This window comes from Pyrus communis, chromosome 8, assembly GCF_963583255.1.
Source record: "Pyrus communis chromosome 8, drPyrComm1.1, whole genome shotgun sequence".
Classification (NCBI taxonomy): domain Eukaryota; kingdom Viridiplantae; phylum Streptophyta; class Magnoliopsida; order Rosales; family Rosaceae; genus Pyrus; species Pyrus communis.
The window spans coordinates 19,522,373-19,536,100 of NC_084810.1; the positions used below are offsets into that span (position 1 = coordinate 19,522,373).

Below are 13,728 nucleotides of genomic sequence, written 5' to 3' on the forward strand. Positions count from 1 at the left end.
TCTCACGATAAACTTTTTCTTACCGTTACTTCTTTTTCTTACAAGTCTAATAATATTAAGAACAATGTTTAATTTAGTTTAAACTTCTTATTTTGATAATTTTCTTTTCCACTACTTTCTCATAGTTGGAGTTGGTTTGATACCATTTGGGTTTTAAACATTCATATAAAAGTATCTTATTCTAGTCACCGAGTCATTGATCTTTTAATTCTTATTCTGTTCAGAGTTTAGTACTAAAAGTTAGGAGTTAGAAGTATCTTATTCCATTGATCAAGTCATTGATATACTAACTCTTATTCTCTGGAGGATTGAAATTTTAACTCTTCTCATTTTTGGTACAGTTATCCACTTACAAGAATAAACATTTTCCATGACTCCCCCTACTTCTACGAATAAATTGAAACCCACAAAATCAACAGATCATTCATCTCCATCATGTAGGACTACATGTCATAATACAAGTAAATGGACCTCTCTCCACTTATATCATACTTCTTTTTGGTCGTGGGTTCTCCGCGTGAATTTGTTCGATCTTGTTTCCTTGATCAGACTTGCTTAATTCATATATCATAACGTAAGTAAATGGACCTCTCTCCACTTATATCATACAAGTAAATGGACCTCTCTCCACTTATATCAGACTTGCTTAATTCTTATCTCCATCACGTAGGACTATGGAGACGCTGAGGACCATAGACTGACTTACTTAATTCTTATTGCTTAAGTAAGAGTTATGTATGCAGATATGGAAAATGCATTGGCTGATCATGATTACTTTCTCTTCTGATCTTGGAAGTGCATACAAAACCTTCATACTTTCTTTCGACTCCAGAAAGGATCGTTAACCATTCAACATGTTTCTTCTATAACAAAAGATAGCCAATTTGATATATGGCTCTTGAAGAAGTATTATATACGATAGGAAGAAACACGTGGGATAAAGACTACACGTGGGATAAAGACTACAACATACATATCAAGGTGAGTCCTAGTGTGATAAAAACTTTCGTACTCCTCTTTGTTTCCTGGGTACTCTGCGCAATCTGTCGTAGGTGCTTGGGAGCATGGCATATATTTCAAAGGGTACTACTCTAAATTTGAAAGTATTGTCTTCTTTTTCGATCTAAACCGTGGAAACATTAGAATTTTACAAGTTGGAACTGTTGGAGAACAATTCAGAAATAAACAAAAAATAACAGAAATAAACAAAACTTGAAATTCTAATATTTTATTAACCAAAAATACTTGATGTGCAGAATGAAATTATACAATAAATACAGAAACTAATATAAGAATATCAATGATACTAACTTGATCACAGAAGGTAGAGGCTAGCGTAACAGCTATGTCCTTCGAACAGTATTTTCGTCTCACTCTTGTGCTTGTGGTTCTACAACGTCTGCTCGACCAGGATTTAACTACCTAATTCTACAACTTGCACTGGATTCTAGAATTCTAGCGAATTTGCTTTGTGTGCTTACTCTCTGGAAATTTCGTACGGAAGAAAAAGAGGAAGAAAAGATAATCTCACTTGGATACTGTGATTGCAAATATACCTATTCAGTGTATTTGAAAGTACACAACTCTTTCTAATAAGAGTGTCTTTTAATCAAAACGTTTTTTAATTAATAAATTAATTTAAAACTTAATTGTATTTAGGCTATATTATATTCAAGTCTAATCCATACAACCATAAGGCCCATGCTTTCAATCCATTTCCAAATGATCCAAGTTCTAATTACTAAGAAGAATGAATAAGCCTATATAAAGGCTAATGAAAAAATATTGTTGCCCAATGTGGGACAAGAGGGTCTCAAACTCCTACAGGAACTTCGTATGGGAATTGCAATGTTATAGAAGTCTCTTTGACATGGGAAAGTCACAGAAGTCTACTAGTGTGCCACGGTATTGCAGAGAAGTTGGGCAGAGAAGCAACACTGCAAGGAAAAACAGTTTTTGTAACGAAGTATTTGGCCACGGAAGTAGGATTTTGACCCCAAAGGTATGGAAGGCATGGCAGTTGGTAGACTGAGAAGTAGAACAAGTTTAACTTATAAGTTGAGTCATCGTCAATTATCGAAGAATTCATAGCATCATCAAAACTCAATGGAGCACAAAATTCTCTCATTTAAGCACTCGACCAATGTATACAAATTATGGGTTTCGGATTTCGTATCGAATTCTTTGATCAATTGAAGATTTGGTAGCATTAGTGTCAATCGAAGAATACTAAAAAAATATATCATTTCCTCTACTTAAATTATGACATGTGGAGGATGGCTTGAATACGAAAAATAGACTCTTACAAAAAAGAATCCAAATAATATTGTGCCCTTTCAGATACATAGTTAGGGACATTTGTAGGACTATGAATTTTTCAGGGTTGGAGTAAGGTGGATTGAAATACGTATATCTCAGAAGTTCAATCATGGACTTAACAGCTCCAATCAGATTGAGTTGCTCAAACGGATCATTGATACCACCACATCCTGCTATACTCCGAAAATGTATGCAAAGTCTACCTACTTTGCTGAGATTGATTATTCTTGTTCAGCAAGATATGGAAACATGATCCAATTGGGGATCAGACGAGTTTTCTATATTCTCGAAAATTCGTAATATCTAGGAATTGGTGAGTGTGCTAGTTATACTTACTTTGTTTGCTTTTCATTTTCGTTGGTTTTTTTTTCCCACATATGCTCGATAAAATGGAAAATTATCAATGACTCCACCACACCATGCATCATGTACAGTATACTCTGCCTTTATAAAATCGACAGATTGTGGTCCATGCTTTATGAAGCCTCCAAAAAAGTAACCTGTTCTTTTTTCTTATATAGCAATGGCCATATGAATTTATGAGTTTTTAAGGCAACCACCTATTGAATTTCATGAGAAGGTGGGACGTGACACCTAAGCTGAACTTCATGAGTGTGTACGTCATCACATCTTCTACTAATTTTCTCATAAATTTTTTGTGTGACTAATATGACAACAATTAAGGCCATCTTGCAGTTTCTTACGTTTTCCTTGCCTTTCCCACTCAACCCTTTGAACCAAAATCAATCCAATGTTAAACAATGAATGTTTGATATCACGCGTATGACATTTCTGTTGAGCTCATCCTTGCATACTGTTTATATGTAGTCTCTAATTAAGTCATGCCTTTGTGGTTTTCTCAGACTTGAATCACATTGCGTTGCAGATTGAAGGGGCTCACAGAACGTCTCCTGTGAAGTTTTCTCTTGAAAAAACCTGCTTGCTTCCTTAAATTGGTACTGTTAGGATTTATATGTTGCGTGTAGAAAATTCTGCTATTTCTAAATGCATAAGCACCTGTTATTCTGTTTCATGCATTCCCCAGCTCATGTAAACTTTTCTCTTGTAGGAACGTTTATTTTTCTTTTGATATAATATTACTTCGAAAACAATCGCAAAAGGGGGAAAAGTACATTAATGTTATCTCAACCAGGAAAACATAGCCAAGGAAGTAGAGACTAACAAAACTAAGCCATACACAGGCATACAAAAGGAGGGCAGTAAAGGCACTGCTGAGCCATAACAATTGAAATACCGAAGGACGTGGTAATTCATCGCGTGACAGGACCAAGACCACATACAACATATTTTTTAAAATACACGTACATCCAAAAATGTTTTAACTTTTAAAATGACAATTTACTTGTTATTAGTAGCTTAAAACGTATTTGGAACATGAGAAACCTTTCTACAAATGTTATAACCATTAACAACGATGGATGTATGATAGACGTTTATTAATTTCAATCCAATCCTCCTAAATTGAAAAATTATTCTCCCTATTTTTAAGATGTTTTGAACTTCTATCAATTTCAATCCAATCCTTCATACCAAATATGATAGACGTTTATAAAAAAATCACATGTTAATCACGTACAAAAATTTCTCGTAAATAGTGGCCATTTTGTCAAACTATAGGATGTTTATAATATACTTTTACAACCGCTCCAATAACTCACCCACAACAAGCAAACTGAATTATAGATAATGTAAAAGGGGAATATTTGCAACCTTCTCATTAGTTTGGACATTCTCAGTTTTTTGTAGAATCCTACGATATTGCTTGATGGTCAGAAATTTTGTTCTACTAATATAGTTCATGGTATATAGTTCATCAGTATCCAGCCCCTTCCATTGCTTGAGCAATGGTGGGATGGTCAAAAAGGAGGAGAGAAGAAGTGAAAGTGAGAATAATTTTAAAGAAAAAGATGATGGCAGTGGCTCATCCATTCCTTCCTTCAACCTTCTTGCATGGTGGGGGGACTGGGAAAGATTTGTTTCTTTCTGTTAGGAATTTGAGCTTGAAAGAATCTGAAACTTTAACTAACCGTGACTACTAATGCATGTGACTTATGAACAATGAGAATATATATGACCAGTCGTGTGGGATCCGTGTCCATGGATTTACTGAGGTATCTGGCTTTATGACGACTTAGTTCTAATGGACTGGAAGATATTCAGGTTTAAATTTCATATTATATATCAAAGGTTAGATTTTTCTCGTATAAAATCTTCCCAGCTAGTAACCGACTTAACGTTGAATATTTAAGACAAGGTTCATCTTGCTCGAAAATTCTAGAATGGATACCAACCCCTAACATAGATCAGATGCATGAACGACAGAATGTGTGGTCCGTTTGAGAGTCCGTATCGCATCGAGAAAAAAGAGATTTTGTATGTATTTACAAAAATTTAGATCACTTACCATATTGTCAATTAATTTTATGGTGGAACTTCAACTTCTTTCATAGTCAAGAATCCAATTGTTAAGAATCCCATTACATGCTATGCCCCGGTCTATAAGAAAAATCTCATCTTGTTTAGATATACTAATTTTTTGATTCAGGCCTTTGAATTTTTTACTTCACACATTGAATCTACATTAACGAAGTTCAAACTTGAATGTAAGAAAAGGCTTGTTAGTGCCAATCTGCAATAAGGATCACAACTTGAATTTAGGAAAATGAATGTACAATCCCTTAACCAAGGTTCTTATGCTAGACGTTGGTCGGGCGGTGGGCTTCCCGCCTAGGCAAACTAGGTTGATTTAAGTAGATTTATTATATATTGTATAAATAAGTGCCTAATTATACTATAAAAAAAACAATGAAAAAACTTATTTTTTAAATACATCAAATTAATAGTAATAAAAATGTAAGAAGCAAGGTGCAGCCATTTATTAGTATTACTCGTTTTGGCACTAAAAGGCACTTTCTCATATCCCCATGAGTCAGACAATACTATGTTATTTCCGATGCTTAAGTAGTTTTATTTACTTTGTTCATTGGAGTCATAGGAATTCCTTTCTTCAATTAGCAGGAAGTAACAGATTTAGATCATGAAGGAATAGATTTAGATATGTTATCCAAATTGTTAAGTTCATCCATAAATCTATTACATCAAAACAAAAATAATTTGGTGGATTGGTAGATGCATAGGGACTAATCTGGAGTTGCCAACCGCAAATCGCTTAGGCGGAGATTTTTAAAACAGTGTTAGTGACTTAATAAACTGAAGTCTGCAAAAGTAAAGTATCTCTAATTTGAAAGAAAAATTACCGATCGACAACTTTTCAATTTTCCTATTATTTTCTTTGTAAACCATTGTCTAGCACCATGCATGAACTTTATATGAAAGTCTAACAGTACTGTGGAAGAATAATGACGTGCATGCAAAAAGATGGACGAACGGCATATATTCCTGAGGCAAGTTCAATATTATGAACAAAATCTGACGTTTTTTGGGACAACTTGTACAGGAAAGGTACAATTGTACGTGTTCGTTGCAAAAACTGCAAATAGTCAATCAATGTTCGATTTCCAAATTCCATAAAATGAAAGATTTGTGGAAGAAGTTCAAAATTGAAAAAAAAAAAGAAAAAAAAAAAGAGATGATTAATTGCATTTCATGAAATTTTAGAGAACTCAATTTCGATAATTATTCACTAACCAGAGATTTCCAGAAGAGGGTTATTTTTAATGCATGTTTTTATCTTTTGTCAATAGTTTCAACGCATTCTTTGTGTTTTAGGTACATTTAAAAATCTCATGTTTGGACGAATTGTCTGACCTCAAGTTTCCTTGGTCATCCCATTAATTTTTTTTTTTTTTTTTGAACAAAATGATATTATCTACACTAAGGGAGAGGAGATGAACTTAGCCTCACAATGAGCTAACAATAATGTGGTTTAAATTCGTCTTTGGCGAGAATCGAACCTAAGACGTCTCACTTACAAGTAAAGAATAATAGCACTAAACTGTAGTACTAAATGGTTGGTCATCCCACTGTTGAAAACCAATTTCGGGCATCAACATGTCTGATTAGTTGACCTTTTATTTCAGTTTAAGATAATGTTCCAAGAAAAAAAAAAAACCTGGTGAGGGAAGTAACGCTTTAATCAAATCAACAAAAATGAAAATGGCAACAGAATAATTGGACAGCATAAACTAGAAGGCAGGAACAACCTTGGTGTTAAGTTTCATCCGTTGACTCCAATCTCATTATCTTCTCAATGCTTGACATCAATCATCAAAGTGACTCAGACGCAAATTAGACCAGATGGTCACAATAGTGTGTTCGCCTCCACATGTTTAAATATCCCTCTTTGTAAATCAAACAGAATAAGAAACTTTTAATTTGGATGGCTGCCTAATTCTAGCTCAGGTTAGATGAGAATAATCTGCATGACAGCATATGCTGAGTTCGAATCCCACCTTTTGGATAACTTTAATTCTGTCAGAACGAGCCCAATGTTTCTCATTTTGTATATAAAGACCTTGTACGTGCCGAAGGAAACCACATTCACATCCATTGATCCACAAACATTGTATGAAATTTAGAAGAAATATGGCAGCCATATCTCTTGATCCAAGGCTTAACCTCCAAGCAACTAGAAAATCTAACCAACATGGAGTTGTACTCGAAGAAATCGAAGGTCTCATCCGAGTTCACAAAGATGGATACGTCGAAAGGCCTCCGATGATCCCAAGTGTCCCCAGCACTCTAGCTCTACCACCTGGTGTCGTGGCCAAAGACGTTGTCATTGACAAATTTGCCAACTTATGGGCACGTATTTATGTTCCAAGCCACCCCGGAAACCTCCCCATGATTGTCTACTTCCACGGCGGTGGATTCTGTGTGGGATCTGCTGCTTGGAGCTGTTACCATGAGTTTCTGGCCAAACTTGCTTCACAAGCAAGTTGTGTCATCATCTCTGTGAATTACCGTTTAGCCCCCGACAACCGTCTCCCTGCTGCTTATGATGACGGATTCAAAGCCCTTATGTGGGTAAAACAACAAGCTCTGAATGAGTGTAGTGAGCAAAAATGGTGGTTAAGTAAGTGCAACTTGTCCAGTTTGTTCATAGGTGGTGACAGTGCAGGGGCTAACATAGCCTACCATGTCACCACACACTCAGGTTCATGTGACCCCTCCATTTTAAGGCCATTGAGTCTCAAAGGCACCGTCTTGATCCAACCCTTTTTCGGAGGGGAGGCTCGAACTTGGGCTGAAAAGTGTGCAACTCAGCCTCCATACTCCGCCCTAACTCTGTCAAATTCGGACACATATTGGCGGTTGTCTCTTCCCTTAGGCGCCAGCAGAGACCATCCGTGGTGCAACCCTCTAACGAAGGCCAGCGTGGCCAAATTGCGCGATTTAATGCTCCCGAGCATGATGGTATGCGTATCGGAATTGGATATATTGAAGGATAGGAATTTCGAGTTGTGCAATGCGTTGAGTAGCATGGGGATTAGGGTGGAAACTACGATGCACAAAGGAGTTGGACATGCATTCCAAGTTCTGCATAACTATCACCTTTCTTATTCCCGGACCCAAGAATTGATATCTAACATCAAGGCCTTCACGATCAAGCAATAATAGCTATTTCATGGATTCTTTTTCTAGTTTGATATTTTATTAGGGTATTATGTAATATATTATGCTGAAATTAACTTAATATTGGAACTTGTTAATTACTTGTTATGTATTATATTTTTCATGCTATATTAATTTTGTTCACTTAGTAATCCGTTGTGTGAGTTCGAGAACGTCATATTTGATGGAATCAACAACCAGCAATGAAATCTTGTTGATCCATCACATGAAGGATTCATATGTGGATGATTGTCAAAACCTCCACAACAACTTGCATGTGATTTTGAAGTTTAAAAATTAAGGGCGTCTAGACCTGCTTAGTCACCCACCTAGATCGCATTGGCACCCACCTAATCCACCCAAACCCTCCTAAGCTAGATTGCAAATTCAACTTAGACAGAAAATAAAACCTCAATTTATACAACTATTTCTTGTAATTCAATTTAGTTTGAAGAGCATTGTGATTATGTGAAATCTCAACGGCACATTATTTCAATTGCCAAACATGTACCCTAGGACACGTTTAAGAGTGAGACCGACCGAAATCTTTTTTATTCAAACCCAATGTTTTCCTACATTTGTTTCTTAAAGACTTTTCGGCCCAATTAAGAAACCCAAAAAAATTACCGACCGACCATTAGCCCAATTTTGATCAAATTCAATTAATTGGAGGCAAAGAATTCAATCTGCCCTAACTCTGCGATTTTCCTCTTCGCGAGCTTGTCTGTATCAATCAGGTAATCAATCTTTTCTGCATCGAACGAAGAGAATAAGCACCAGCTTAACGTGAAAAAGAAAGACTTCAGTATTTTGTGTCACCTGAACGAAGAGAATAAGCAACTGAACTACCCTACGGGCAGCCAAAACAAAAGAAAGACTGCTAACAGCCTCTCGCCGGGACCTTATGTGAAAGAGAAGAGCAAACAAGAAAATCCGAGCTATACTTATAGCTATACAAATCAATCGAATGTTTGACTGTATTGTTTTCTGCCATGTTCCCTCACCAGCTTGAAGTCTTGGCACGTCAAGTCTTAAACAAACCTGTGCACATACAGGTTGGTGGTAAGAGTGTTGTAAACAAGGACATTACACAATTTGTTGAAGCGAGGTCGAAAAGTGAAAATGTTCATGAGATTGTTAGAGATACTTGGGGAATTGTACAACAACAACAAAGCCTTATCCCACTAAGTAGGGTTGGCTGTACAAATCCTAGAATGTTATTGCACTCGGTTATGTGCCACGTCTTCAGCTTCACAGGAGGAAAAAAATTGGTGTTTGCCAAAGGACATGCAACATGTGACACTTTGCTTAGGGTTTGCTTAGGGGTCTACTTAGCCATGGATATCAGTCTCTCGCTTCACGGGAACAAAGATCAAACAGATCGTGAATCCACCACACCTGATTTTAAGAGCAATGTGTGTAATTTGTTGATTGCAACAAGTCTAGCTTCTAGAGGGTTAGATGTCAAGGGGGTTGAGCTGGTGATCAACTGTGATACTCCAGATCATTACGAGGACTATGTTCACCGTATTGCAAGAAGGGCTGTGCTATAACGTTCATCTCTGAGGAAGATGCTAAGTATGCCCCAGATCTTGTCAAAGCATTGGAGCTCCCTGAGCAAGTTGGGACTCGAGCAGGCCTACAGAACTGGTTACGGGGGCAGTGGTTATAAATTTAATGAAGAGGAAAGCTTGGAAAGCAGTAAAGAAAGCACAAGCCAAAGAATATGGTTTTGAGGATGACAAGTCAGATTCTGAAGATGAAGATGATGGTGTCAGAAAGGCAGGCGGTGACATCTCACAGCAGGCTGCCCTTGAACAAATATCAGCCACTGCTGCTCCGTCTAAAGGTAGTAAGGCTTCCGTTCAGATCCCTGTCTCTGCTGCCCAACTACTTCCAAATGGTGGATTACCTGTTTCTCTTTCAGGTGTCCTTGGCTGTGTAACTTTACCAGGAACAGCTGTTGTGCCAGGTGTCCTTGTTGGACACAAGGGGGCAGCTTGAGGGGCAGCAATTGTAGCTGCCATGAATTTGCAGCATAACCTGGCAAAGATTCAAGCTGATGCAATACCCGAGCACTATGAAGCAGAGTTGGAAATAAATGATATTCCCCAGAATGCCCAATGGAAGGTTACCCACAAGGAAACTTAGGGCCCTATATCAGAGATTGACTGGAGCTGCCATTACTATCAGAGGTTAGTATTTCCCGCTAGGCAAGGTTCCAGGGCCAGGAGATTGCAAGCTGTACCTGTTTATTGAGGGTTGTAGTGAACAATCTGTCAAGAGAGGTAAAGCAAAACTAAAACGCAAGTTGGAAGAAATCATGAATCAAGCATTATCGCTTCCCGGCGGCACGCAGCAACGCAGATATCAAGTTATGTAAGTGAGAACTTGATTCCATCTTACATTTTGCATAATTTTATCTGCGTTTGCTGAACTTAATCTGACTCTCAGTTCTTGGTTTATTGTTTCTCAGTCACCTAATGAGTTTTATTTTTTAATTGTTCTAATGAATAGAATATTTTATCTTTCCACATGTCTATTTATACCCTGCTGATCTTCAATTTTCCACATGTCTATTTACGATTGATATTTTAGGTTTCATTTTATTTTTCACAAGGAATAATCTGATACATGTTGGATTTTATTGTGTGAGTAGTTATGAATTTGTTGTTGTGCTAGGATAGCACCAAAATCTTTTGGAACCAACTCAAGCTAACCCACAGGAAATATATCAAATAAAATGCAAGAACAAAATATAAAAGACACCAAGATTTTAACGAGGTTCCTCCACAGTCAGTGTAACTGGAGTACGTCCTCGGAGCAGTAGGAGCTCACCCAATAATTCACTATCAACCAAATGGGAGTTTACAAAGTGTTGGCAATCTCACAACCCAAAAACTCAATACACCCAATAGCTCTCACACACCAAAGAAACAAATAGAGGAAGAAATATAATGAATAATTTCTTCTCTATACATATAGCTCAAAGCTATTACAACAACAACTACTTTGGTGGATGATTACTAACCAATTGAAGCAGCAGCTTCTCTTCTCTCTTTGCAGCTCCTTTAGCTCTCTGCAACTCTCCTTAGCTCTCTGCAAAAGAAAGCTCTTTTTTGCTCTTCCTTCTCTCTGCTTCTTAACAACCGAAACAAAATGAGCTCCTTCTTTCTCTCTCTCCTTTTCTAAACCGAATCATGAGCACTCATTCTTAAAAACAATATTTCTTTTTCCTTTAGCCAACACCCACGGGTGTTGGTTCAAACTTTTTCCACAAAGACAAAGACTTTCCCTTTTTTTTCTCCTTAAAACAAGGAAGGTGTTTCCCACCTTCTTTTGTTTAATCTAAAGTATGGCCACTTGGCCACTTATTCAACAATCTCCACCTTGGCCAAGTTCCGAAAAACGCCATGATAAGCCAAACAACACAATTAACACACAACATCACTCCCAATCACTAGCAAGAGAACAACTCATGCCGAGCCAAATGCTCCAAAACTCCTACTGCTCAACGCCTTCTTTATATAGGCAAAATGTGAGCCAAGTTCAAGCAATGAACAAACTTGGCTACACCAACAACCTTAGTCAACATATCAGCGGGGTTGTCTTTAGTTGGAATCTTCTGGAGAATGATTTCTCCTTCACCAACAACTTCACGAACAAAGTGATAACGCACATCTATGTGTTTGGTCCTCGCATGATGAACCTGATACTTAGCCAAATAAATGGCACTCTGACTATCACAATGCACCTCCACCTGCTTCTGATCAACCCCCAAATCTCTAATCAGCCCATGTATCCAAATGGCCTCCTTTATAGCTTCAGCAACTGGCATATATTCAGCCTCTGTAGTAGACAAGGCAACAGACGACTGCAAAATGGACCTCCAACAAACTGGCCCTTTAGCCATAGTAAACACATAGCCTGTAGTAGACTTCCTTCCATCCAGATCACCTGTATAATCTGAATCAACATAACCAACAGCAAAATGACCAATACCAGAGTCATCCCTCTCAAAGCATAAACCAACATCTCGAGTACCATGGAGATACCTCAATATCCACTTAGCTGCATTCCAATGCTCTTTACCAGGATTATGCATATATCGACTCACCATGCCAACTGCATGAGCAATATCCGGTCTAGAGCATACCATTGCATACATCAAACTACCAACCAAATTTGCATATGGTATATTTTTCATTTGTAGCTTCTCTTGATCAGTTTTAGGACATTGTGGAGAACTCAATTTAAAATGAGGAGCCAAAGGGGTACTAACCGGTTTAGTTGAATCATGAACTCCAAACTTCCGAATCAACTTCTCAAGGTATTGTCTTTGATTCAAACAAACCAAACCCTTCTCTCTGTCTCTAGTGATCTCCATGCCAAGGATCTTCTTTGCTTCACCAAGATCCTTCATCTCGAACTCATTTTTCATTTGCTTCTTCAATTTCTCAATCTCTTCAGCATTCTTTGAGGCAATCAACATATCATCAACATATATCAATAAATAAATGAAAGACCCATCTTGCAACTTCTTGAAGTACACACAATGATCATATTGACTTCTAGAATAATTTTGGCCTCTCATAAATTTATCAAATCTCAAATACCATTGCCTTGGAGATTGCTTCAAGCCATAAAGTGATTTCTTCAACTTGCAAAACAAATTTTCTTTCCCTTTCACTTTATACCCATCCGGTTGACACATATAGATCTCTTCATTCAAATCACCATGTAGGAAAGCCGTCTTCACATCAAGTTGCACAAGTTCAAGATCATATTGTGCAACAAGAGCTAACATAATACGAATTGATGAGTGCTTCACAATTGGAGAAAAGATTTCATTGTAGTCAATGCCCTCCTTTTGTGCATACCCTTTAGCAACTAATCTTGCTTTGAATCTGACATTGCTTTTCTCAGCAACATCTTCCTTCTTGGCATACACCCATTTGCAACCAATAGCTTTCTTACCCTTAGGCAATTTAGCTAACTCCCAAGTCTTGTTTTTCATGAGAGAATTCATCTCGTCGCCCATGGCATTGCACCAATTCTCCTTTTCTTCACTCTCAATGGCTTCCTCAAAATTGGATGGAATCTCATCAGTGATAATAGGAAGAGCAAAAGCAACATAGTCACTATACCGAGCTGGCTTGGTAATATTTCTTTTTCCTCTGTTCTTAGCAATAGACTCTTGAGGTGAAACTTGCTCTTCAACTTGAATAGAATCTTCAAGTTCAACTTCTTCAACATCCTCATGGTCTTCCACTTCTTCACTTGTAGTGGCTTCGACATCAGCGGAAATAGGATTTGAAGTACTAGAGGCAACTTTCTCAAGCTCCACCTGTTGGACATCTTTCACATTCTTCTCAGAGTCTCTAAACATATTTTCTTCATCAAATGTCACATCTCTGCTGATTACAAGTTTTTTCATCTCTGGGCACCACAACCTGTAACCTTTGACACCACTACTAAAACCAAGAAAGATAGCCTTTTTGGCTCTAGGATCAAGTTTATTTTCAGTTACATGAAAATAAGCAGGTGAACCAAAAATACGAATATAATCATAATCATTAGAAGGTTTTCCAGTCCATACCTCCATTGGCGTCTTACCCTGAACAGCAGCTGAGGGTAATCGGTTGATGATGTGACATGCATAAGTAACTGCCTCTGCCCAAAACGACTTGCTCAAACCCGACTGAGACAACATGCATCTAACCTTCTCAAGCAAGGTTCGATTCAATCTTTCTGCAACTCCATTTTGTTGTGGAGTTCCCCGGACACTAAAATGTCTCACAATCCCTTCCTCTT

The 13,728-nt window shown here is 37.6% G+C and overlaps 1 protein-coding gene and 1 pseudogene across 1 annotated transcript; both read left to right on the plus strand.

Annotated features, from left to right (window-relative positions):
- Positions 1-6,867: 6,867 nt before the first annotated feature.
- LOC137741658 (probable carboxylesterase 17) lies at positions 6,868-7,917 on the plus strand. Its single transcript, XM_068481355.1, has one exon. The coding sequence runs from the start codon at positions 6,868-6,870 to the stop codon at positions 7,915-7,917; it is 1,050 nt and encodes a 349-aa protein (XP_068337456.1).
- Positions 7,918-8,419: 502 nt separating this feature from the next.
- Positions 8,420-10,357, plus strand: LOC137743087 (DEAD-box ATP-dependent RNA helicase 42-like; annotated as a pseudogene).
- Positions 10,358-13,728: the final 3,371 nt, after the last annotated feature.

What these genes read in the sequence shown, in the direction of transcription:
- LOC137741658 (XM_068481355.1), top strand. Translation starts at nt 6,868, where the DNA reads ATGAAATTTAGAAGAAATATGGCAGCCATATCTCTTGATCCAAGGCTT.